The sequence below is a fragment of the Lepus europaeus genome, chromosome 19, assembly GCF_033115175.1.
Source record: "Lepus europaeus isolate LE1 chromosome 19, mLepTim1.pri, whole genome shotgun sequence".
Lineage (NCBI taxonomy): Eukaryota > Metazoa > Chordata > Mammalia > Lagomorpha > Leporidae > Lepus > Lepus europaeus.
Genome location: NC_084845.1, coordinates 4,699,746 through 4,727,350, shown reverse-complemented (window position 1 = coordinate 4,727,350; position 27,605 = coordinate 4,699,746). Strand labels below are relative to the sequence as shown.

At 41.5% G+C, this 27,605-nt stretch overlaps 1 protein-coding gene across 1 annotated transcript; it reads left to right on the top strand.

The window, feature by feature from the left end:
* On the top strand, window positions 1-27,602 carry LOC133748719 (uncharacterized). The gene is given in 8 exon segments (XM_062177651.1): window positions 1-870; window positions 1,583-1,733; window positions 14,424-14,568; window positions 19,787-20,193; window positions 20,196-20,604; window positions 20,606-20,708; window positions 25,237-25,456; window positions 27,496-27,602. Coding segments are annotated over 8 exon segments (2,412 nt in total).
* Window positions 27,603-27,605: the final 3 nt, after the last annotated feature.

Here is a 27,605-nt window from a genome sequence, read left to right as displayed (position 1 = left end):
ATGGCCTCGAGGGACCTGGCCCTAGGAGTAGTCTTTCTAGTACAGACGCTGGCTGGGATTCTGGGGAATTCCTCTCTTCTTCTCCATTATCTCATCCTTTATTTCACAGGATGCAAGTTTAGGCTCACAGATCTGATTCTCAAACACCTGACTGTAGCCAATGCCTTGGTCATTCTCTCGAAAGGAGTCCCCCAAACCATGGTAGCCTTGGGGATGAAGCAGTTCCTCGATGATACTGGATGCAAACTTGTGTTCTATGTGCACAGAGTGAGCAGGGATGTGTCCATTGGCAGCACCTGCCTCCTGAGTGTCTTCCAGGCCATCACCATCAGTCCTACCTGCTCCAGGTGGATCAAATGTAAAGTAAAAGCTCCCAAGTATGTTGGCCCCTCCACTATTCTCTGCTGGATTCTGAACATGATACTTAATGTCATGGTACCTATGCATGTCACTGGCAAATGGCAAAACAGTAATATCACAAGTAAAATGGATTATGACTACTGTTCTGCTATTTCTCATGGGAAATTCACAGTCTCACTGCACATAGCACTGATGTTATTCCGTGATGTTGTCTTTGTAGGGCTCATGCTCTGGGCCAGCAGCTTCATGGTTTTCATCCTGTACAGGCACAAGCAGCAGGTCCAATATATACAAGCTCTCTCCCACAGATCTTCTCCAGGGTCCAGGGCCACACAAAGCATCCTTGTCCTGGTGAGCACCTTTGTATTGCTGTGCAGCCTGTCCTCCATTCTACAATTTTGTTTAGCGTTTTTCAGTATTCACAAAATGTGGCTGGTGAAAGCTTCTGCACTGATAGCTGGGTGTTTCCCAACCGTCACCCCTTACATTCTCATGAGTTATGACTCCAGGGTACCCACACACTGCCTTCCCTGGATCATAGCAGCAAAGTCCTCTGTGCTCTGAGAAGTAAACTCTGGATATTCACAGTGGCTGGCCATTTACTTTGTAACCCTCCTCAGACAGGAAATACATTTCAGAAGCAGGCATTTTACAAGAACCTGTCCTATGATACAGTTGAGCTCTGCTTGAAAATAAACAGTAAATTGAATAATTTTATTTTTTATAGAAGTCACATTTTATTCATTTTTAAAATTTAAGGTATACAAGCTTCATGAATTTCATAAATACAGATATGGGAATCTAGTGATTCTTTCCACCCGACCCTCCCTCCCTTCCACACTCTCACCCTTCTACCTCCTCCCTCTTCTATTGAATAGTATTTTTAAAGAAAAATGTGAGATATTATCACAGTAATATATATGTAACTGAAATTTTATTTTTTGCTACAATGGAGGAGCTAAGAGGTTATATAAGCTAAAACAACAGATTCCTCGGTGACATGGAGAAGTCCCTGAGAGTGTAACTTTCATCTCGCACAGTAAAATGTCCAGACATTAAGTGGCTGTGGAAGGGCAGGGATGTTTCCATCAAATATGGACACAATTTGAGACATCATTCAAGATACTGAAGAAACAAAAACTCTGCCATGGAATCCTGAATAGCATGGACTTTACCTGGAGGGTAGTTCAGTTTCAGAGTATTAGTGTGTTGATATTCCTAGAGAACTAGTAGTCATCTGCATGTAGATGAATACAAACTGGACTGGAATTGCTCATTTATCTGCATGTTGTCAGAGTTTCCAGAGTTCAAGGGACTGTTGCCTCTTGAAAACACATATGGTCCCGAGTGTAAACGGCACAGGCTGGGGTTCTGTACGTCCATTGTTTCTGTGATGTGAAGATGCCAGTTGGGCAGAGTGGCAGGAAGCAGGTCCCACGGTGCCCTCTCCTGTCTCTCAAGTCAGGAAATAACCCTGTGGTGGAGGGAGTGAGGGAGGAGCCTTTGGAAGGTGTAAGACATGAGTCCATTTGGTTCCTATAGCATTTTTGGCCTGAGCATTTTCAAAATAATTTGAATAGTTCCTAGTCATTGCGAGAGTTATTTTACTAATGCTCTCTCTCTGTTTATACCATAAAGCTTATGTAAGGTATTAAAGATTAAAATATTCGAAATGAAAAATTAATCTGGCCTAATGTGTCTGTAATCTTGTGCCACAAAAATAGAAACCAGATGGTGTTAGCTCACATGAAAAACTTAGAAACACCTGACGCATATTAGATACTAAAGCAATATATATGTATGTGTACATATTTGCATGTACATATATTTTGTAGTCACGTGTATACATGTATATAGAATCAGTCACATTATGTTTGTTTTGCATCATTCAATGCTATTAGAAAATTATAAATGAAAAATGAAAAAAGAAATGAAAAATAATACTTGTTAAAATAATAACAAATTGCTTTATCCTTGTATGTATATTACTGTGAGAAGTACTTACTTGGTTTAATTTACATGCGATATATTTTCCCTTTTTATTATTTGTATTTAACCCATATACCTTGAAAAATATCTACCTGATAAACTATTAGGAATAATTATTCCTTCATGGTTGATATGAAAGTGTATACATTTGAGATTAGACTCATCCATTTCTTATATACTCATGGGTTGCTCATGGTCAATTTCCTAACTCTACCTTAATTTATTCCAAGTTAATTTCTTAAATGTTTTTAATATTTTATGCCTTTAATTATAGATTGTATAAATGATGGCAAATTACATGGAATATATAAGTATATTTTTCTTTTTTCTATTTTAATCCTTTTTAAAAACATATTTATTTGTTTACTTGAAAGTCAGAGTTACATAGTGACCAGAAGGAGAGACAGAGTGAGAGGGCTTCAGCTGGTTCACCCTGCAGATGGCCATGATGGCTGGTACTGGGCCAGGTTTTTTAGCTATATATTTTGAAAATATTTCCCATTGAACATAATAAAATGTCTGACACTCACAGGAATAATTAATCTTATTTATAATTAATATCATAATGTCTATATTGATTAGTAGATTTAGCCATTTATCATGTTCTTTGCATTCTGCTTGTTATAAATTCTTGATTTTTCTATCTCAACTTCATCTGTATTAATCTTTAAAGATTCACTTATTTATTTGAAAGTCAGAGTTACACAGAGAGAGGAGAGGCAGAGAGAGAGAGAGAGAGGTCCTTCATCCACTGGGCACTCCACAGATGGCTGCAATGGCCAGAGCTGCAGCAATCTGAAGCTAGAAGCCAGGAGGTTCTTCCAGGTCTTCCTGGTGCGAGGGCCCAAGAATTTGGGCCATCCTCCACTGCCTTCTCAGGCCACAGTAGAGAGCTGGATCAGAAGTGGAGCATCCAGGTCTCGAAATGGCACCCATATGGGATGCTGGCACTGCAAGTGGTGGTTTTACCCAATATGCCCCAGCGCCAGCCCCCTCTAACTCTATTTTCTTCTCTATCATCTCTATCTCTATCTCTATCTCTATCTCTATCTCTATCATCTCTATCTCTATCATCTCTATCTCCATATATCTCTTGTCTCTCCCTCAGCCTCTCAGTCTCTGTCACTCTCCCTTTCAAATGAATAAATCTTTTTTTTTTTAAAATAATAATTATGAGGCATGAGCTGAGCCACTAGAGAAAGGTTGTAACCCTGTAGAGTCACTGATGGTAGTTATGTATTGCAGGGTGAACCAAATGACACTGATTGTGGGTGTTTCATTCAAGTGATAATGAAACCCCATGTGCGATGTGCTTGGGACATTAGTACCAAAGTTGATCTGTCCTCAGTCTCCTGTGAGATTCACAGAACATTTTCAGGATGACTGTAGACACACTATGACATCACAGTGCTAGCCACGGACATGTGAATCCACAGAATGACCTGATGTGATACCGTGCAGAGCTTGTGTGTCCAGCAGGCACCTACTGTGTGGAAATGCATCCTGCAATACTGGATGCTAGAACTGCTTAATTATTAGGAAAACTCTTTTGGTCTCCTGATATCACAGAGACTGTTTTCTATGTTCAAGGTGGAGACTTAGCATGTAAGGAAGTGGTAACATTACACACAGCTTCAGACAGCAGCTGTCAGCCACAAGAAGTTCTTCTGATATATTCTCTGGCATAAACATATTTTCCTGTCAATCCCAAACTTTTAAAATCACTTTTAAAACACAAAATTGAACACCTTATATGCTATCTTTACCTTATGCCTTATATTTTACTGATTTACAAATCTTGCCTTAACCACAATACTTCTACTTGAGTCAAGTATTAATCAAATTTAAGTATATGATTTGAAAGATGTAACATTGAGGTTCTGTCCCACCATGTTTTGTCACATACTGCTTAGGGTTCTGTATTTTAGGGCACAATATAATGTTCAGTGATTCCCATGATAGGTGCAATTTCAGTGTGGGTATAAAGCAGATTATGGACTGTTGCTGTTTCATGCAGAGGCAAATATATGTTCTTTAAAACTTTCTGGGGGGCTGGCACTGTGGTGCAGTAGGTTAATCTTCTGCCTGTGGCACCAACATCCCATATGAGTGCCAGTTCAAGTCCTGGCTGCCCCCTTTTGATCCAGCTCTCCTGCTATGGCCTGGAAAGCAGGAGAAAATGGTCCATGTCCTTGGGTCCCTGCACCTGCATGGGAGACTCGGAAGCTCCTGGCTTCTGATCAGACCTGCTCTGGCTGTTGCAGCCATTTGGGGAATGAACCAGTGGATGGAAGACCTTTCTCTGTTTCTCCCTCTCACTGGTTATAACTACCTCTCAATTAAATAAAAGAACTCTTTAAAAAATAAATAGAAAGGCTGGCGCCATGGTTCAACAGGCTAATCCTCTACCTTGCGGCTCTGGCACATCGGGTTCTAGTCCCGGTTGCCCCTCTTCCAGTCTAGCTCTCTGCTATGGCCCGGGAGTGCAGTGCAGGATGGCCCAAGTTTTTGAGCTCTGCACCCCATGGGAAACCAGGATAAGCACCTGGCTCCTGCCTTTGGATCAGTGCGGTGCGCCGGCCGCAGTGCGCTGGCCGCGGTGGCCATTGGAGGGTGAACCAATGGCAAAAGGAAGGAAGACCTTTCTCTCTGTCTCTCTCTCTCTCACTGTCCACTCTGCCTGTCAATAAATAAATAAATAAATAAATAAATAGAAAAAAAAAACAAATTGATAGTTTCCATGCAGTTTTTTTGAAATTCTAAGTATAAATTGTGTTAAGATAACTATTCATAATCCATACATATCAAATCTTTGCACACATATGGAAACTTAATCCAAAGAAATTTAGAAACTAAAATATCAATGTAAAATGAAACCACAAGGCATGGACATAACAAAATAAATTCCAGCATCATTTTAAGAATATTCTGTAGCATAATCTGACCAGCCCTGACAAATTCAATTCCCTACTTATTTCAAGAAAGTGTGAAACTGAGAAAAATCAATTCAATACCTTAGTCTACACAAGTGACTCCTTCTTTTACAGTGAAAATAGTGCTACTTATCTCACAGAGTTTTTTTTTTAAGATTTATTTATGTATTTGAGAGGCAGAGTTACAGACAGAGGGAGAAATGGATAGAGGGGTCTTCCATCTGCTGGTTCACTCCAAATGACTGCAATGGTGGAGCCAGGCCAATCCGAATCCAGGAACCAGGAGCTTCTTCCAGGTCTCCCACATGTGTGTGGGGAATCAAGCACTTGGGTCAACTTCCACCACTTTCCAGGCCATATTAGAGATCTGGATTGGAAGTGGAATAGCCAGGACACGAACCGGCACCCATATGGGAAGCCGGTGCCACAGGTGGAGCTTAGCCCACTGCACAACAGCATCAGCTCTTCTCAGAGTTTTAAAGGACATAAGGCATAGGCATGTTCTGCTTTCATGTCAGTAATCCTTGTTCTGTGGATGCTCATTAAAGGGACAAAGTCAACTTTGGGATGCATGGGAACTAGAGAGGCGTTGCAGTAAATGTATCTAAGTGGAGACTAAGGGGAAGATGCTGTGTTTCAGTTCACATGGCCCATGCAGCTCAGGCCTCTTCCTCCTCTGCAGGGCTCCCAGGCTCAGAAAACAAGCATCAGGCATCAGCAGCTGGTGAGACGGTCACCAGGGATGTGTCCATGGGCATAATCTACTTCTCAGAAACTCTCATAGGAATTCTGGGGAATTTCTCTCTTTGCCATTATCCCTATTTCTATGTCACAGGGTGCAAGTTTAGGTCCATAGACTCGATTCTCAAGAGTCTAACTGTAGCCAGGTGCTTAGTCATTGCCCCTGGTAGAGCCTCCCAACAATGGCTACTTGCATGTTTAAAACTTTGGAACACAGAGTGTCAGAGGGTTGTTCACTGGTATCTCCTGCCTCCTGATCATCTTCTAGGCCATCACAATCAGTCCAAGCAACTCCAGGTGATGAGAACATGAAAACTCTCAAGTACATGGGCACCACAAATGCCATCTGCTTTTCCAGAACGCGATGCCTGTGTTTGACATCTTTGTACGTGACTGGCAAGTTGAGTAACAAAATATCACAAGTAACATTGGTTATGTCTACTATCCTGCTGGACTTCACACACCCACTGTAGGCAGCTATCGTATTCTTCTGTCATTGTTGTTTGGAGCTCCTGCTCTGGGCCAACAGCTCCATGGTTTTCACTCTGTATGGTCATTTAATGTGTATCCAAATTTGGTCAGTCCAGCAGTACATGAAGAAAACAGCATGCATGATGGATTAAGTAAGAGGGACAGTGTCAGGATCTCCCTCTCTGGGAACTGGCCAGGTTGCCATGAAGGAAGAGTCGAAGAGACTGAGGAAAGTCAAGCTAAACACATTTTATTGATACTCTAGGCGACTAGGAGGAGAGATAGCTCAAGCCTACTCCTGTGGGCACAAGGTGCTACAGACCAGGAGCTTCTCCCCGCGGGCACAAGGCACTATTGACCAGGGAGAGAGGCTGAGCAACCTCTGCTTTACAGTGTCTGAGGGTCCCCTTATATATGGTTTCTAGAGGTCAGCCCCCACTTCAGGCCGACCTCCCAGGGTCCTGTAGTCATAGCAATGATGGTTATGATGGTTGATTTGCGGTTAGGCCATTATAACGGTTTTGTGGTTAGGCCATTTCCTCATTCAAACTAAGCTATAGCACGCTTACTTTCTCCGCGAATGGGTCCCTAACAGACAGAAAATCAGAAAAGTGGTTGAGGAGAAAGTTATGAGTCTAAGCCTTGTGAGACAAGCTGCATTCAATGCAGGGATCCAGTATTGGGCAAGGGCTTGTACCCTGATCCAGTAGGATCTTTGACAATTCTAATACAAACAGAAGCTTATGTAATCATGGGTCAGTGGTTCACTAACTTAGCTAACTTTACCTAGAGGGAGATCTGGCTGTTTCGCTCAACTGCTGGAGATTATCTGCAAGCTCCCAGAAGAGACTAAATGTCCATCAATAGGACAATACCTGAAGTTCAGGTGAGCTTTCCTGGTTGCCAAATTTCTGTGTGTATTGTCACACATCACAGGAGGCAGTGAGAGTGTCCAAAACCCAAAAGGAAGAGAATGTCTAAAAGCGCCTTGCTTGGATGCCTCCCAGACTCTGTTCTATGTGTTCTGCATCCTTTGTCCATAATAAATTATGACCACGACAGATTTCCACAAGTTGTTTGAGTCCTTCTTGCCGATGAGCAAATATGAGGGTTTTCATGGGGATCCCCAGCTGATTTAAGTGAGGGTGGTGTAGGGGTTCATTAAACTTGAGGATGCTGTATACAATGAAAGCAGCCTTGTGTGGAGACCCTGTCTTCTGACTGTACAGCTGATCAAACCCATGTCAGGTCAGCATATGCTGCAACCTGGATCCACAGTTCCTGGACCAGAATTATGTTTGCTCAGATAGTACAAAAAACCACTTCCTCATAGGTGGGAAACCACAGAGAGATGGGCCCCAAACACCACAGGAAATAGAAATTGGAGTCAATGCTGCATGGAATCAGGAACTCAGCGGTGTGGCAGCCTTGCCTGAGCCCCTCCAAAAGGGGAGGCTGACCCCACTGTCTGAATCACACTGTTGCTAGGTGCAGCCAGTCACTGGGGATGCTTGCTCAGGGTTCCAGACCTGCATCACAGAGCAATGGAATGCTTTAAAACGATTCTAGAATGAAAAGGCGTTGACATATGAGAGAGAGAGGGAGAGAGAGAGAGAGAGAGAAACCCATGGCCTCTGCCATCTGATCCACCTGATATGACCACTTATCTCTGCTTATCTGGTTGAACTCAGAACCTCCACTGTTCTCTGGCTTCTCCACTTTCTATCTCCACGTCATCCTCATACCATACATGTCCACTGGAAAAACATTCCACACATGCTGAAGCCCTGACTACACTGTGACTGTTTTTGGAAATGGATTCTTTGAGCAGTCACATAGGTTACATGAGGTTATGAGAATGGGGGTCAAGATCAATGTCCTTGTGAGACAAGGATAAGAGCTCTCCCTCCACTCTCACCTCTGTGACTACACAGAGAGGAAGTCAGGTGAGCACACAGCAAGACAGTGACCATTTACAAGCCAGGAAAAGTGACTTCTGACAAAAGCAACCATGTTAGCACTTGGTCTTAAATCTTCCTCCAGCCAGAACCATGAGAAATGTGTATCTTCCATTTAAGTCACACAGCGAATGGTATTTTATCATGGCAGCTCATTGAATTAAGCCACCCCCTAGAAACCTCTGCTCTGATAACTAATTCCACAGCCTGACATTTGAGAATTTTTCCCAGAAATATATGTGAGTCATTTTAGTCATTTGTGTATGTTAAGAAATTTAGTGTTATCCCAATTGAAATTAGGAAAATCTCCTTGTATATGTTTATACATATACTTATTCTGATGTAAAGAAATATCCCAGGCTATAATTTAAACATTAAACTGGTAACTTCTATTTTGATAATGAAAGATTACTTATTTTATACATAAAGACATGAAAACAAATCAGTAAGCAACAAAATTGACATTATGTAAAGGATATAATTCATACATATTTCAATTTTAATTATTTATTGTCAGACACCTGAATATGTTATATATTTTTCGATAACAATGCGATATTTGACCAAATGCTTATGTTGTGAAATGATTTTATCAAACTAATGAACAAACCCATTACCTCACATACCTCATTTTTGCAGTGAAAACATTTAAAAGATATTTCTTTACTAATGTTCTAGACTAGTGTTTATGAAATTCCACTGTGTAAAGAAGCGATCTGGACATCTTGTGAATGTAGACTATGATCTTGCCTGGTGGAGGTAGAGCCTGAATTTCTGTATTGATTAACTTCCCAGGGGCTCATTAGAATCAGTTGGAGGAGCAAGAATTTAAAGAAAGGGAGTAAGACAATCTCCACACTCGCACAGAAAACCAGAAAACACTAATGAAAAGAATTAAAGCAGACATAAATAGATGAAAAGATAATCTACATTGCAGGATTTGAAAAACTAAAGCATTTAAATGAACATTATCACCACATAATCTATAGATTCAATTTAATCCATGCCCAAATCCCAATGATATGTTTTACAGAAGCAAACAAAAATCCTAACATTTATGCAGGACAACAAAAATCACGAAGAGCCAAAACAATATTGAGAAAGAACAAACCTAGAAGTCCTGCACTCCTTGATTTAACACGTACTAGAAAGCCAGGGTATGCAAACAGTAGGGTACTGGGAAAGTCAGACATATACACTTTGTGGGAACTTAATCAGGAATCTGAAAGAACCCCATCATTTGTGATCCATTCATTTTCAACAACGGTACCAAGCATGCACAATGGGGTAAGGAGAGTCCCTTCAGTGAAAGGTGCAGAGAAAACTAGAGATGTGCATGTAAAATGATGAACTGTACCCGTAACACACTATAACCACACCAGCTCAAAGTGAATTAGAGACTTAAATTTAACACCTCAAATTAATGTTGGCAGAGAGGCAGCTAACAAAGAGGAGCAGAGGTCACCAGCCCCTCCCTGCAGTCTCTCATGTACTGTCCAACTCCCCACCCCTTTCCATGTAGTGGAAAAGCGAAGCTCATGCAGAATCACTGCAGAGAACAGGTGGCAGCTAAAACTAACGAACATGGCTGCACGCTGCAGCCTGTGGTGCCCCCTAGCTCTTTACATGCTCACTGTAATACAATTCCCATGGCTGACCCTCCTACTCCCATTTATGTACCTGATGCATGACTTCTCCACAATTTAAACAAAATCTTGCTTCTCTGATGATATACACTTAAGTCTTAAGTTAGAATTCCTTCTACTGTCAGAGCAAGAACCTAGATCTTGCTACCCCACAAGAAAACCTGAAATTCCTAGATGAAACCTTGAGAAAAGCTGTGACACTGGTCTTGCCAATAATTATTTTTTGTGTGTGTGGATTTGATATCATAAGCACATAAAATAAAAATGAAAATTGCAATAATAAAATATCAATTAGAAAGTTTCAGCACAACAAAAAATAATCAGTAAAATATGAACTATGTAATTGGAAGAAATAATGAAAATTTTTGATTATATTTTAAAGTCCAAAGCATATAAAGAATATCTACAACTCAGTGGTAAAATAACAAATATCTTGCTTCAAAAATGAGCAAAGAACCTGAACAGACATTTTTCCAAGACGACATCCAAATGCCCAACATGTTTATGAAAAGGGGCTCAATATGAATAATCATCAGCGACATGAAAATTGAAGCCACAACTGAGACATTACCACAGACTTTATAGGACAGCTGTTACTGAGAGAGTGAGAGAGACTGAAAGAAGAAAGCAAAGATAATTGCTAGGGAGAATTCGGAAAAAATGAATTGCTGTACATAGTTGTGTGAATGTTAACTGGATGAAACATTGTGGAAAAAAACCACAGCAGCTCCTTAAAAATTAAAAAAGGAATTATCAGATGAGCCAGTAATCCCACATCTGGGTATACAGGAAAAGGAAATTAAATGAGGATTTGAAGCCTTAATAGCACTCATGCTCATGACTGCACATTCACAATATCCAAGACACAGAAGCCACATAAATATCCATTTTCAAGTGAATTGATAGATTGAGATGTGTAACACAGTGGAATATTATTTTTTCTTTAAAAAGAGGGAAATCTTGAAATTTACATCATGGATGAACATGAAGGACTCTGTGACAGTAAAATAAGCCAGAAATGCATGGACAGTCACTACATGATCCCACTTACTTACGAGAGGAATATAAATAATAAATTCAAAAAGTGGTGAGTACAGTGGTGGCTGTCAGGAGCTGTGGAGTGAGGAAAATGGCAGGGATTCACCACATTATTAAATGTCTCAAGACATTTTTTTTTTAACAGGCAGAGTTAGACAGTGAGAGAGAGAGAGAAAGGTCTTCCTTTTTCCGTTGGTTCACCCCCCAAATGGCTGCTACGGCTGGCACGCTGTTCTGATCTGAAGCCAGGAGTCAGGTGCTTCCTCCTGGTCTCCCATGTGGGTGCAAGGCCCAAGTACTTGGGCCATCCTCCACTGCCTTTCTGGGCCACAGAAGAGTTCTGGACTGGAAGAGGCGCAATTGGGACATTACCGGTGCCCCAACAGGGACTAGAACCTGGTGTCTGGCGCCTCAGGCAGAGGATAAACCAAGTGAGCAGTGGCACCAGCCATTTCAAGACATTTAAAATGCAAGATGAAGAAGGCCTGGAATTCTGCCATCCACCATAGTGACTGTGGCAAACAATGTGGTATTCCACACTGAAGTCATTAATCAGCGGGTAGAACTTCTGTGAGCTGCCCTTGCACAAATACAGACATAATAACAACAAATAAAGAGACTGGAAGGAACTTTGCGGGTGAAGGATAGGTTGATGGCTACACAGGTGCACATCTATGTCCAAGTTCATTAAACTGTATACACTATATATGTATAGCATTCTAGTGGTATGTAAATTTGAAATGAGTCCATTTAAAACCTTCAAAGGTAGGCCGGCATCACGGCTCAACAGGCTAATCCTCCGCCTAGCGGTGCTAGCACACCGGGTTCTAGTCCTGGTCAGGGTGCCAGATTCTGTCCCGGTTGCCCCTCTTCCAGGCCAGCTCTCTGCTATGACCGGGGAAGGCAGTGGAGGATGGCCCAAGTGCTTTGGCCCTGCACCCCATGAGAAACCAGGAAAAGCACCTGGCTCCTGCCTTCGGATCAGCGCAGTGTGCCAGCCGCAGCGTGCCGGCCGCGGTGGCCATTGGAGGGTGAACCAACGGCAAAAGGAAGACCTTTCTCTCTGTCTCTCTCACTGTCCACTCTGTCAAAAAAAAAAAAAAAAACTTCAAAGGCATCAAAGTTTAAAAAGCATTTTTTATGTTAAACATTCCTCAGAAAAGTGCTGTATAAAAAATAGATGCCAGCCTAGTTACAGCTGGAATGTCCCTCTGGTTAAATGATAATGTAGTGCAACCAGCATAGTAACGTCTGAGGAAAGAAATCCATTACTGAATTATAAGTGAAAGTTAAAAGTTTTAAATGAAATTGCTGATATACCCATAAAATGCTGAGACCATTAATTTCTGTTAAGGTTGATAAGGGAAAAGCAAAAACAACTGAAATTTTAAATTCCATAATGCTATTTTTAATTCTTTCTTAATAAGACAAGTATGATTCCTAAGAAATAATATATATTCTAGTAAATTATATTAATGCATTAACAGATGTTAACATTTATATAACATATTATGATTTTTATAAAATATTGGATGTTTACTGTTCTTTAATATTTATAAAATAGCAGATTTTGGGGCTGGCATCATGGCTCACTCGATTAATCCAGCACCTGCGGTGCTGGCATCCTATATGGGCACCGGGTTCTAGTCCTGGTTGCTGCTCTTCCAATGGCTCGGGAAGGCAGTGGAGGATGGCCCAAGTACTTGGGCACCTGCATCCTCATGGGAGACCAAGAAGCACCTGGCTCCTGGCTTCGGACCAGGGTAGCTCCGGCCATTTGGGGGGTGAACCAATGGAAGGAAGACCTTTCTCTCTGTCTCTCTCTCACTGTCTAACTCTGTCAAATTAAAAAAAAGTAGATAATTAAGATATATATTTATACAGTATTCCGGAAATAATGTTTAAGATAATGAGGGATCGTTATCATGCCAGATTTGGGCATTAAAAAAAAATCTCAAGACATAAAACAGGCAGGGAACACTGGCACCTCTGTCCATAACTGAGCAAAGGGTCCCAACTAACAGCTTGTAGCTTCTGGAAAACATGTCTCCAAAGAATGACTTGGAAGTCGGGGGTAATTAGGCAGTAGACCTGGGGGAAATCATGGATTTCTTTCCACTAAAAACTAAAGGATAAATTTGAATTTATGTGGCATTTTCTCATTAACTACAAAATCAACCAAGACAAATAAAAATTAAAAAGAAAAATATAGAGATATAAAACTATGGTAACCATTCAAGTTTGTTGAATTCAGGAGGTCATATGGCTTATCTGGTAAGAGAGTTTAAACATCTCCTCGTTAAATCAAGGTTTCACTTATGAGGGCTCATTAACTCATTTTTTAAGAATTACTTATTTGAGAGGCACAGTTACAGACAGAGAGTGGAAGAGACAGAGAGAGGGAGATCTTCCACCCATTGGTTCATTCCCGAAATGGCCATAAAGGCAGAGCTGGGCTGATCCAAGGCCAGAAGCTTCTTCTGGATCTCCCACATGAGTACAGGGGCCTAATCATTTGGGCCATCTTCTATTGCTTTCCCAGGCATATTAGCAGGGAGCTGGATTGGAAGAGGAGCAGCTGGGATATGAACCAGCAGCCATAGAGCATGTCAGTGTCATAGGCGGAGGCTTAACATACTGAGCCACAGCCCCAGCCCACATTAACTTCTGTATGTCTATGGATATTATTCTCTTCAGCTTCCTGTATCTATTGGAGATGAGAAAGAAAGCTAAATTGGGATAAAGAATGTTTTCCTATAAAACTCCCATAATCCTCTGCAATTCCAAACAGACTGTCATTGTCAACAGAACCCCTGGTTTCTTATGTGAGCTATGACCATCAGGTTCTTCACAAAACTTGTTATCTGTGAAAGCCTCTCCCAGCTGCATCCTTAACTCTGCTATGCTCATCACATCAATGGTACTGAGCCTGGAGGTCTCAAGTTGGAGAGAACTCAGTCTTGTGAGGAAAGAAATCTACAAATGCTGGGAGACCCATGAGTCTCCTGCCACTCCCTCTGCTGGCAGACATCAGAATGTCCTGCTCCCTCCTGGCCAGATCCTGTCTGCCTCCAGGGAGCTGGGGAAATTTTGAGCCACTTCAAAGACTTCACATTCTCCATGGAGATGATTACTATAGAGTTCTAATTGCTTTTGGTAATGAGCAAGAGGAAAAAAGTTTTCACAAACATCCTCAGAACCCCAACTTCACTTTCAGTGCAGCTGCAGGTGAAAATAGAATTGCAGTTCTTCAGGGCGGTGAGGTCACAGGTGCACACTATTTCTAGTGCTTCAGCTGCCTCCAGCCCACCCAGTGCTGACTGTGGTGACCTTGTTGCCAACACTTGTCCTGGAGGCTGAAAGAAACTGGTTATTTTCTAAGTCGGTGCGAAGGAGGAAAGCTGTAAGCAAAGAGGTGTCTCTGGAGTCTGGGTGAGTGATCAGGTGAGAAAGGGGATTCTCCTGTGCTTGCTCCTGGTCCTGTGCCCCAGACCCACATCAAGGAGGAAGGAATTTGACCGGCGCCGTGGCTCACTTGGCTAATCCTCTGCCTGCGACCTTGGCACCCCAGGTTCTAGTCCCAGTGGGGGTGCCGAGTTCTAGTCCCGGTTGCTCCTTTTCCAGTCCAGCTCTCTGCTGTGGTCCAAGAGGGCAGAGGAGGATGGCCCAAGTGCTTGGGTCCCTGCACCCGCATGGGAGACTGGGAAGCAGCACCTGGCTCCTGACTTTGGATCAGTGCAGCACTGGCTGTAGCAGCCATTAGGGGAGTGAACCAAAAGAAGGAAGACCTTTCTCTTTGTCACTCTCTCGCTGTCTAGCTCTGCCTGGCAACGAATAAATAAATAAAAAAGGAGGAAGGAATCTGAGATGTGTGCTGAGGAAGGACAGGAAGACGGGGTCCTACACCTACTCCAATCCTGGGGGCTCCTAATGTAATTCAGTGTAATCCACAATGACATTAGTTCTTGGTTTTAAAGAAATAATCCTGAAATATGGTGTTGATGTATTTAAGGACTGTCATTCCTGTAAATCCTCTGTTCTGCGTATTGGATGGGAGCCATAGACTCCACTTTCAGAATTATCAGAGATGCTCGTCTATCTGTCATGTGCTTATGAGAAAGATTTGGAAATCCCTGCAGGAATCTTCTACTCCTGGAAGAAATCATGGATTCCAGGGGCAGTGGTTGGAATAGCAGGGTTTTCTCTAACTCTGTTGTCTGAATCCTCAATGGAGTCAGTGACAGTTTCCTACTGAAAACATCCTTGGTAGCATGGAGATGGTGAGATTATTTCCCCTCTTTACATAAGGGAATACTATTAAACCACATGAGGCATGTCCTGAGGAGAAGGATGTCACCTGGCAGCTGCCACATATGAAAGTGTCTTCCAGCATTTGTTCTGAACTGGAAATATTTTCATGTCATTCACAAGCTCCACAGTTTTAAGTGACAAACTACACAGGATTGGACACCCTAGTTATTCCATGTGGCTTACATGCTCTAGTACTCAGTAACCTTCAGTAATCATCTTTATGGAAAACTTAACCATTAATTAATGATTAGTTACAATAAAAGCATATGATATTAAAGTAGTATTTAGTTTCCAGCATACATTACTTCATCACATTTTCTCCTGCTCCACAGTCTACAACAGAACATGTGACCAGCACTTAGAGATCAGTTTCTGATACTAATTAAATGCATGAACTTGTTTCTTAAACAAAATTTTAAAAAAAGTAAGGAAATAATGAGACAACTATTAGAAAATAAACCTGAAAAACAGATGAGGTATTATGCAGTTTTTTAGAAAAGCCAACTACTGTTTGCATTGCCTTCCAAAGAATTGGTTTAATAAAATACAATTTTTAAAAGAAAAACTAAAAGAACATTACTCTTATGTTAATATATGTCAAGGGACCCTTTCTTTCCAAAATGGTTGATAACACCAGTTCTTAGCAATAAACATAAGGCCCTTGTTTAGATTACAATATCACTGCATTTTTTCCACTTGTTTCTCTAACCCTGTTTTTCCTCCCACAGTGTCACTGGAAATTCATACAACCAATGAGGCAAGTGTGAGATGACCCAGTTGACACTACTCAGAGCAAGATAGTACAGTACAAAGTTTTGGGTTGATGTCTGGACATAAAATTAACCCAGTCAAGGTCCTCTGACACCAAACAATGTATCTACTATCAAATAAATCTTAAAGAAAATAATATTTATTTAATAGTTCCAGTAAAATTGAATTGGAATACACTATACATGTTAGGAACTTAGCTCTTCATGGATGGCATCTGATTTAAAGTTCTGGGTACTTACGAATATTCATTCTAAGACAATCTACATCAGTCAAACATTATCAAGACAAATATACGAACTTCATTTCAATATACAGTAGAGTTTAAACAAAATTCACAAACACCCCCTATTATATGGCTGGTGCCTCCTCCATACACCTCATTGGTGACAGAGGTAGCACTAGTGTTCTTTCCCAACAATTAAGAACTTCAGTTGTCACTCATAGGAGAAGTTGAAAAAAAGTTTTTTGTTTTTGTTTTTGTTTGTTTGTTTTTTTGTTTTTACCATCTGTCAAAGATGTTCCTGAGACAGGGCCAGTAAATAAAACAAATCGAGCCGGCGCCACGGCTCACTAGGCTAATCCTCAGCCTTGCGGCGCCGGCACACCGGGTTCTAGTCCCGGTCGGGGCACCGGATTCTATCCCGGTTGCCCCTCTTCCAGGCCAGCTCTCTGCTGTGGCCAGGGAGTGCAGTGGAGGATGGCCCAAGTACTTGGGCCCTGCACCCCCATGGGAGACCAGGATAAGCACCTGGCTCCTGCCATCAGATCAGCGTGGTGCGCCGGCCACAGCGCGCCAACCGCGGTGGCCATTGGAGGGTGAACCAATGGCAAAGGAAGACCTTTCTCTCTATCTCTCTCTCACTGTCCACTCTGCCTGTCAAAAAATAAAATAAAACAAATCAAAGCACTGTAGTTTAGTGTGTACTTCTCTTTACATCACTAAACTGTTAGACTGGGATGTGGAATGCAGTTCATGTACTGTGAAAGGTTGATTTCAGCATAACTGTTCAAATCAGTAAAAGGATCAGGTTTTCTGAAAATTCCCTTTAGAGAGTATACTTTCTATAAACTAAAAGTGCCACAAAAAGTCAATTATACATACAGTGGATTCATTTTACTTCATCATATTTGCTCAGATCTTGCAAAGACAATGAGAATACTGAGCCTGAGGCTAGTTCTCAGGATACAGGTTTAACGTGTTAAGGCTCATTTTCCAATCAAAATATCAGTTTATAGTTTTCCTTTCAAATTATGAATTACACTCATAGTACCTGCCACATTCCTGGCCCTCAATGAATATTAATACAGGAACAGCATTCTACTTCATTATGGAGTTCCCTGAACCAGCATTCAGTTCATTCCAAAAAGCTCCCATTTCACTAGCCTTACAGCACATTACATTGCCTCGGGCTTGCACCTCTGTTTCCACCTGTGTATTTTCACAGACACCCAACACAGAGTAGTTGAAATATTCACACAACTGCTTTTCAAAATAATTTATTGCATCATATTTTGTATCTTATGCTTGACAACAAAAAATAAATTAATCGGTAACTTCAGGAAAAAGAAGCTGGTCTGTTATTGGAAAAAAATCTTGGGCCCTTTAAAAATGACAAAGCCTTGGGCTTCCTTGAAACAACTGAGAAAGAAATATATTCTTAGAAATATAGGGCTTCATCAGTTTGTGCCCACACAGAAACACATAGTATAAAAATACTGTTTCAGTACTAGTTATAGCATCACTTCGCTTTAGACGACACATTAGGGACCGATCCCACATGGGGTGTAAGTACACAGTGACTCCTGTTGCTGATTTAACAATTTGACACTCCTGTTCATGGCGTCAGTAATCTCCCTAGGCTCTAGTTATGAGTTGCCAGGGCTATGGAAGCCTTTAGGGTTCGCTGACTTTGATCTTATTCCGATAGGGTCATAGTCAAAGTGGAAGTTCTCTCCTCCCTTCGGAGAAGGGTACCTCCTTCTTTGATGGCCCCGTTCTTTCCACTGGGATCTCACTCAAAGAGATCTTTCATTTAGGTCTTTTTTTTTTCCATGATATCTTGGCTTTCCATGCCTGCTATACTCTCATGGGCTCTTCCGCCAGATCCGAATGCCTTGAGGGCTGATTCTGAGGCCAGAGTGTTGTTTAGGACATCTGCCATTCTATGAGTCTGCTGTGTATCCCGGTTCCCATGTTGGATCTTTCTCTCCCTTTTTGATTCTATCAGTTAGTATTAGCAGTTACTTGTCTTTACAAATTATATACCGAATTGATCTTCTGTACATAAAGAGAATTGGAAATGAAAAAAAAAAAAACAACCTGGTGTTAAAATGGAAATGGCATAGAAAATTAATTAATTTGAAAAAAAAATTATGTAGGATCTCTGTCTTTAATGTGCTGTACATTGCTATTTAATGCTATAATTAGTAATCCAATGGTAGTTTATTCACTTTACGTTGCTCTGGGGACAAAATGTTGAAATCTTTACCTAATATATACTAAACTGATCTTCTGTATATAAAGAGAATTGAAAATGAATATTTACATGAATGGAAGGGGAGAGGGAGCGGGAAAGGGGAGGGTTGCGGGCGGGAGGGAAGTTATGGGAGGGGGGAAGCCATTGTAACCCACAAGCTATACTTTGGAAATTTATATTCATTAAATAAAAGTTTAATAAAAAAAAGAGTGAAAAAAAAAGAAATATAGGGCTTCAAGTATTACAAACCTGTGGCACTGTGGAAAAATTCCAGAGGCATCTAAACTGCAGCATTTTTTTTCCTGCGTATTGTGAACAAGGCCTGCTGAGGTTTTTAACTATTGGTCTCTTGATCAGTCATAGAATGGTAGTCAGGAGTTCTGATCTTTAACTTCAAGCCATAATAGATTTTCTTTTTTTCACTCTTAGCTGAAAAATTCATGCTTGCTAATTAGTTGGTGCCACATCAAAGTGCAATAAAATACAATTTTTAAAGAGTACATTAGACAAATACTACAATCAGTTGATTTATATCTTCAAAAGACACAAAAATGCTTAATCAATACTTAGGTTGGCTTATGCTGTAAATCATTATGTATAGAGTTAAACTTGCATTAATTGATAAAATAAATTACTTCTAGTCCACAATAAATTGACAATGCACTGAAATATGTATGAGTATGTGTTATTTGAAGAACATAGCTAACTATTTTCATAAGAAGAGCAAGATGGTAAAAGAACCTACATTTTTTACAAATCAACCATGATTAACTCACCACATTAGACATTAGAAAGTTAAAATTTAGAAAAATGGATGCTACCTAAGTAATAATATTATTTCAAATGAAATGGAGACTGCTGCCTTTCATGGAGTTATTAATACAACAATTACTCAAAATCACATTTCATATAGCATATTTTGTAAGTAGCCTGAACAGTTACATACTCAATTCTTTTGAAACATGATATAAAGAAACATATTTAGCAGCTATTTGTAAATGTGAAGTGATGTAATGGAGAATACTGTGAATAGAGATTGCTGAATTTGGTTGATATTAATACATGTAACTCTTCCTTCATTTCCCATACAGGAATCTCAGGATCAGAGACAATAATCAGGCACTGGGAGCTGATGGGATGGAAACCAGAGACTTGACAACGGGGATGATCTACTTATCACAGAACATTACAGGAATCCTGGGGAATTTCTCTCTTCTTTCCCATTATCTCTATCTCTACTTCACAGGATGCAAGTTTAGGTCCACAGATTTGATCATCAAACACCTGACTGTAGCCAACTGCTTAGTAATTCTCTGTAGAGGAGTTCCCCAAACCATGGCAGCTTTGGGGATGAAGCATTTCCTCAGTGACACAGGGTGCAAGCTTGTGTTCTATGTGCACAGAGTGGGCAGGGATGTATCCATTAGCAGCACCTGCCTCCTGAGTATCTCCCAGGCTGTCACCATCAGTCCCAGGAATACACAGTGTGCTGAGCTCAAAGAAAGGCTCACAAGTACATTGGCTCCTCCATTAAATTCTTCTGGGTGGTCCATCTGATACTAAATGTCATGGTGCCCATGTTTGTGACTTCCACGAACAGGAGTGACAAAAACATCACAAAGAACACTGATTATGGACACTGTTATTCTTTCAAAAGAGACAGATCCTCAGAGTCCCTGTATGTTGCACTGCTCTTATTACGAGATATTTTCTTTGTGGCACTCATGGTATGGGCAAGTAGCTCCATGGTTTTCACCCTGTACAGGCACAAGCAGCAGGTCCAATACATCCGTGGGACCAATGTCATCTCCAGGTCCTCCCCAGAGTCCAGAGCCACCCACAGCATCCTCATCCTGGTGAGCACCTTTGTGTCTTTGAGCACTCTCTCCTCCATCTTTCACATTTGTTTGACTGTTAAGCAATCCCAGTGTGTGGCTGGTGAACACCTCTGCACTAATCGCTGGCAGTTTCCCCACTGTGAGCCCCTACATTCTCATGAGCTACGACTCCAGGGTACGCAGCCTCTGCTGTGCCTGCATCAGGAATACGGAATCCCCTAGTTAGCAAAAGAGTACAAAGTTTATGAATATTCACAGTAGATTGTTCTCAGTAAGATTTTCATTGCATTAATTCACTATTTACTTTGTACACAATGGAACAGGAGACAGAGATAGAGCTCAATATCCCATGATTTACACCCAAATGCCTGCATTAGCTGATCTTAGGCACAAACACTGGGAGCAAGAAACTCTATTCAGGGCTACTCATATTAGTGTGCCGTTGTCCCTGCCTCCCATGTCTGTATCAGCAGCAAGGCTGGGTCAGAAGCAGAGGTGGATATTGTGCCCTGGTAACTCTGATATTTGATGTGGCAATTTGATCTGGGATCTGAACCAACAGGCCAAACACCTGCCATTGCAAGGGGAAGTGCTTCATGCACTAATCCATTCAGGAGTGTAAGCACACTTCTGAAGTCATACCCAATAACCATAGTGTGGGTAACAAGACAGCATTGTGGCATGGGAGTAAATTTCATATTGGTACCAGTTCATACACAGACAACTGTACTTTTTTTTTTTTTGGACAGGCAGAGTAGACAGTGAGAGAGAGAGAGAGATAAAGGTCTTCCTTTTGCCGTTGGTTCACCCTCCAATGGCCGCTGCGGTAGCGCACTGTGGCTGGTGCACCGCGCTGATCCGATGGCAGGATCCAGGTGCTTCTCCTGGTCTCCCATGGGGTGCAGGGCCCAAGCACTTGGGCCATCCTCCACTGCACTCCCTGGCCACAGCAGAGAGCTGGCCTGGAAGAGGGGCAACTGGGACAGAATCCGAGCCCCGACCGGGACTAGAACCCGGTGTGCCGGTGCCGCAAGGTGGAGGATTAGCCTGTTGAGCCACGGCGCTGGCCTAGAAAACTGTACTTCTGACCCAGCTTCCTGCTAATGGGCTGGGAGGCAGAGGTTGATGACCAGATTGCATGTGTCTCTGTCACCCATATAGGAGACCTGGATGAAGACCAGCTCCTGGCTTCAGCTTGCCTTAGCCCTGGACATGAAATCATTTGGGTAGTAAACCAGCAGCTGGAACCTCTCTCTCTCTCTCTCTCTCTCTCTCTCTCTCTCTCTCTCTCTCTCCCTCTCTCTCTCTCTGTCTCTCCTTTCTGTTTTACCCCTTACCCCTAGTAACTCTGCCTTTCAAATAAATTCATATTTAAATTTAAAAATGAAGAAATTGCTTTTAAGTAATAAATGCGAATTACTATGTAACTGTCACATTGATTCCTATATTATGGAAATGTTATTAATGTTCCTTGCTCCAAACAAATGTGGAGATTATGGAGAACCATGGGTGTCCCCTAAATCTGATGTAATGAATTTGGCTGAAATGAGCAAGTTAAGAGAACATAATAAAACTTCTTAAATAAAGAAATGGTAACAAGAGTTGGGAGAATTTGGAGAAAAGTGAATTCTTGTACATCCTGATAGGAATATAATTGGATGGAACCATTTGGAAAACAGCATGGCAGTGGTCAGAAATTAAAAATGGGTCTATCATATGACCCTGTGACCCTACTTGTGCCTATGTAGCCAGAGGAAATAAAATGAGATCTTTAATACACCATCTAACTCATGTGTTACTGCATTGTTCATGATATCCATGATATGGAAGCAACCTAAGAATGTACTGACAAGTGAATGGGTAATGATACTGTGCTATATAACAGTGGAATATTATCTAGCCTTAAAAAAGGGGAAATGTTAGCATTGCACCCATGTGGATGGATATGAAGGGCACGGTGTAAGTGAAGTAAGTCAGACACAGGAAGACAGTCACTACATGATCTCACTTATATAGAGCACAGAAAATAGCAGATCCAGCAGCTGCGTGTGGTACAGTGGATGAAGCTGCTCCCCATGATGCTGTCACCCTATCTTAGAGCTCTTGTTCAAGCCCCAGCTGGCCTGTTTCCAATCCAGCACCCAGGCAGAGCACCTGGTACAGCAGGGGAAGATGGCCCTAGCACTATGTCCCTGCACCCGGCATGAGATCCAGATGGAGTTCCTGGCACCCGGCATCATCCTGGCCTAGCACTTGCCATTGTGGCCTTTGTGGGGAGTCAGTCAGTGGAGTCTCTCTTTATCTAACTCTTGCATTTCAAAAAATTTAAAAAATAGTAAATTCAAAGAAGCAGAGAGTACAATGGTGGTTGCAGGGCTGCAGAGAGAAGACATTGGAAGCGTGAATCACAATGTGAGAAGTTTGGTTTGCAACCAAAGAAGGCCCAGAATTCTTCCATGCAGCACAGTGGCTGTGGCTGACAGTGCTGCATCATGTAGTGAAAATCCTCTACAAGGGTGACCCTTATATTAAGTGTCCTCTTTATAGACAGCAATAATAACAAAATCACAATAATGACTCACCAAGGCGGAATGTAGTTTGGTGGATGTGTTTATGTCAGTGCTGTGTTCATGGGTGTGTGTTTCTCTCCAAGTCTGTCTAGCTGTATCTGCTGTATGTGCCCAGCATTCTGTATGTTTACTTAATTTCAATGTGTCAACTTAAGAAGTTAAAAATGAGTAAAAACTGAAAAGCTTTCATTATGTCAAACATTTCTTCAGGCTGGTTGTTTTGCATAACGAGTAAAGCTGCCTGCAGGGTCAGCATCCCATATGGACCCTGGTATGAATCTTGGCTGCTCCAATTCAGATCCAGCTCCTAGCCACCACCTGGGAAAGCAATGGAATATGGCCCAAGTGTTTGGGAACCTGAACCCAGGTGGAAGAATCAGAAGCAGCTCTTGGCTCCTGGCTTTGGACTGGCCCAGCTCTGGCTATGACAGCCATTTGGGGAGTGAATCAGCAGACAGAAGATCTTGCTCTGTCTTCCCCTCGCTCCCCAAAACTCTGACTTTTAAACCAATAAATAAATCTTTTTTTTTTTTAAAAAGGGCCACAGCAGAGAGCTGGATTGGAGTGGAGCAGACATGAGATGCCAGCACTGCAGGAGGTGGCTTTAACTGCTACACCATAGCACCAGCCTCAATAAATAAATCTTTCAAAAATTTTAAAAAAGGAAATAGGTGTCACCATAATTACATCAGTAATGTTCCTTTTGCTGGGAAATGTTATATATGATAGAAGTAACACCCAAGGGAAAATATGCAGAGTAATTTTATCAATGAAAAAAATGTATTTAAACTTTTCAATATATCCATAAATTATTACCACCTTTACTTGTTGTAAGGTTGATGACTAGGAAAAAGAGTATTGAAATTTTAACTTCTACAATTCTATGCTTGATTCTGTTCATAAAGAAATTATTGTTTACTTAATATCAAAATCTTTTATTTTTATCATGTCAGATTTGGGGTAGAAAAAGGCCCCAGACATATGAGAAATCCAGCAGAGAATCCCAGAAGCTCTGTCCATCACTGAGCACCTGGTATCAACCAACAGTCTATGGGCTGTCCAATGCCACAAGTCTAAAGTCTGACTAAATTAGATAGCGGACTTGGGAAAATAGTGCATTTCTTTGTACTAAATTTCTTTTTTTTGATTTATAATTTTTATTTTTTAAATCTTTTATTTAATGAATGCATTTTTCATAGGTTCAACTTCAGGAAGATAGTGGTTCTTTTCCCCATATCCACCCTCCCACCCTGATTTCCTCATTAATCACAAAGCCAATCAAGATTACAAGCAATAAGCAAAGAGGGGGAGGCAGAAAACAATGGTAACTCTTCAGTTCTCCAGTTCAGTTCTCATCTCATAAGATGACTTATGTAGTAATTAAGGGAATATTAGATTCTGCCTGCTAAATCAGGGTTTCACTTCAGAGGGTCATAGCCTTCTGTGTATCCACTGATGTGATTCTCTTTAGCTTTTGAGTCCACTGGAGATGAGAAAGAAGGGTGCAGACTCATAAGGAATGCTTCCATATAAAATCCCCACATCTTCTGTAATTCCAAAGAAAATTTCATGGAGCACCAGACAAACCAAGTGTTTGCTTTCTTTAGTGGCTATTACATTATTTATTTCCTTGCAGGGGCTGTACCAGTTTGTGCTTTTTTAAAAATAATTTTTGTCATAAACTTGCCTGCATCTTCCTTCCTTCTTTTCCTTATCACTTTTTTAATCAATATAAACAGAACATTGGTTTCTTCGTGTTTTAAACATTTATTTATTTGAAAGGAAGAGTTGCAGAAAATTAGAGAGATCTCCCATCAGCACGTTCACTCTGCACATAACCATATGGCTGGGGCTGGGCTAGGCCAAAGCCAGGACATCACTGGGGTCTCCCATGTGGAAGGAGGGGGTTAACACTTGAGCCCTCTTCTGTTGCTATTCCCAGGCCGTAAGGACAGAGCTGGATCAGAAGTGGAATGAACAGGGAAATGAACAGGTGTCCATATAAGATGCTGGTGTTGCAGGCAATGGCTTTTAACAGTTAGCCACAATGCTGTTCCCCAAAAAGGGGTTTCTAATGTAAACAAGGACTATCACATTCTCCGTTGCATCAGTTTCTCTGAAAACCTTTCTCAGGAGCATTCTCCTCATTGCTCTGCTCATTACATGAATGATGCTGAGCTTACTGGTCTGAAGTTTGGGAAGGAACAAACTCTGGGGTATACAGAAATATTTTGTGCATCCAGGGGACACAGGAGCTTCACTGCCCATCCTGCCAACATCAGACTCAGGATCTCCTGCTCCCTCCTGGTCAGACCCTGTCTGCTCTGGGGAGTTGACAAAAGACAGAATCAGTGTAAGAGTCTAACAGTCTCCTTTGAAATAATAACTATAATGCTGTAATAATTCCTGGTAATTAGCAAGGATGTGCCTGTCCTTCTCTAAACCTTTATTTTTATAACATTGCTGATAAAGAAAAAGAAAATATCTATATCTTAAATTCTGCAATGCTGTGTTCGATTCTCTTCATAAAGCAGGTTACTATTTATTAAATAACAAAATCTGGTATTTTATCATGTCATATTTGGGGTAACAAAAGTCCTCAGACATATAGGAAATCAAGTAGGGAATCTTGGCAGCTTTGTCCATCACTGAACACAGGGCATCAACCAACAGTCTGTGGGCTGTCCAATACCACAGCTCTAAAGTCTGACTTGGAAATTGAGGTGTATTAGGTTTAGAACATGGGAAAAATAGTGCATTTCCTTGAATTAAATTTCAAAGAATAAATTTCAACTCATGTTACATTTCCTCATTAATTGCACAGTCAATCAAGACTACAATCAATAAGCAAAAGGGGGTGGGGTCAAAAAATCATGGTAACCATTCAATTCACTTGCATTCAGGAAGGAATCTACTAATTAAGGGAATCTACTAATTAAGGGAATTTTAGAATCTGCCTATTACACCATGGTTTCACTTCTGAGGGTTCACAACCTTCTGTGTATCCACTGATACTATTCTCTTCAAGTTCTTGTGTCGACCTGAGATGAGAAAGGAAGGTAAAATCTGGAAAAGAACGCTTTGGTGTAAAATCCTCACTTCCTCAATCTTCTAAAAAATTTTTCATGCAGTATCTGAACAAGCTAGTGCTTTCTTTCTTTAGTGGATAATAAGAGATTTATTTCCTCCAAGAGGCTGTATCATTTATTTTTTAAGTAATTTTTTCATAGATACAATTCAATTCTCTCCATCTTCCTTCCTTCCTCTAGCTTTATTTCTTCTTTTAATCATTTTTATTTTTCTTTATTTTTATTTTTTGACAGGCAGAGTGGACAGTGAGAGAGAGACAGAGAGAAAGGTCTTCCTTTTGCCGTTGGTTCACCCTCCAATGGCCACCGCGGTAGCGCGCTGCGGCTGGCGCACCGCGCTGATCCGATGGCAGGAGCCAGGTGCTTACCTTGGTCTCCCATGGGGTGCAGGGCCCAAGGACTTGGGCCATCCTCCACTGCACTCCCTGGCCACAGCAGAGAGCTGGCCTGGAAGAGGGGCAACCGGGACAGGATCGGTGCCCTGACCGGGACTAGAACCTGGTGTGCCGGCGCCGCAAGGCAGAGGATTAGCCTAGTGAGCCGCGGCGCCGGCCTAATCATTTTTATTAATATAAAGAGAACAATGGCTTCTTCCTCTTTTTTAAACATCAATTATTTAAAAGGTAGAGTTGCACTGAGATGGAGAGCTCACATCATCATGTTCACTCCCCAAATGAACACAATGGCTGGGGCTGGCCTATGCCAAAGCTAGGAATTCATTGTAGTCTCCAATGTGGGTGCCAGGGGCCCAAAATTTGGCCATCTTCTGATGCATTTCTAGGCCATAAGCAGGGAAATAGATATGAAATTGAACAGCCAGGAAATTAGCAGGTGTTACTAAAGGACTTCCCAGGCAGTGGCTTTTACTAGCTAGCACAATGCTGAACCAGAGTAGTGGTTTCTAATGTAAACTATGGTCATCATGTTCTCCATTGCACCTGTTGTCATTGAAAACATTTCTCAGGAGCATTGTTCAAAGAGCTGTGCTCATTACATAAATGATGCTGAGCTTAGTGGTCTGAAGTTTGGGAAAGAATTCTCTCAGGGGTAGACAAGAAATCTGTGCATCCAAGGATACACAAGAGCTTCACTGCTTGTCCCTACCGTGTCAGAATCATGACTTCCTGCTCACTTGAGGTCAGACCCTGTCTGCTCTGGGGAGTTGAGAAAAGGAAGAGCCACTGTGAGAGATGAACAGTCTCCTTTGAGATAATAGCTATAATGCTGCACTGGGTCCTGGTAGGTACCAAGAGTGAAAAAAGTTTCACAGTATTCTCAGATCCCCAATTTTTATTCATTGCAGCTACAGATGAAAAGATAATTGCAGTTCAGCAGGGAGGTGAGGTCACAGACACAAATGCACTTCTAGTGCTCCAGCTGCCTCCAACCCACTCCTTACAACTGTGGTGACCT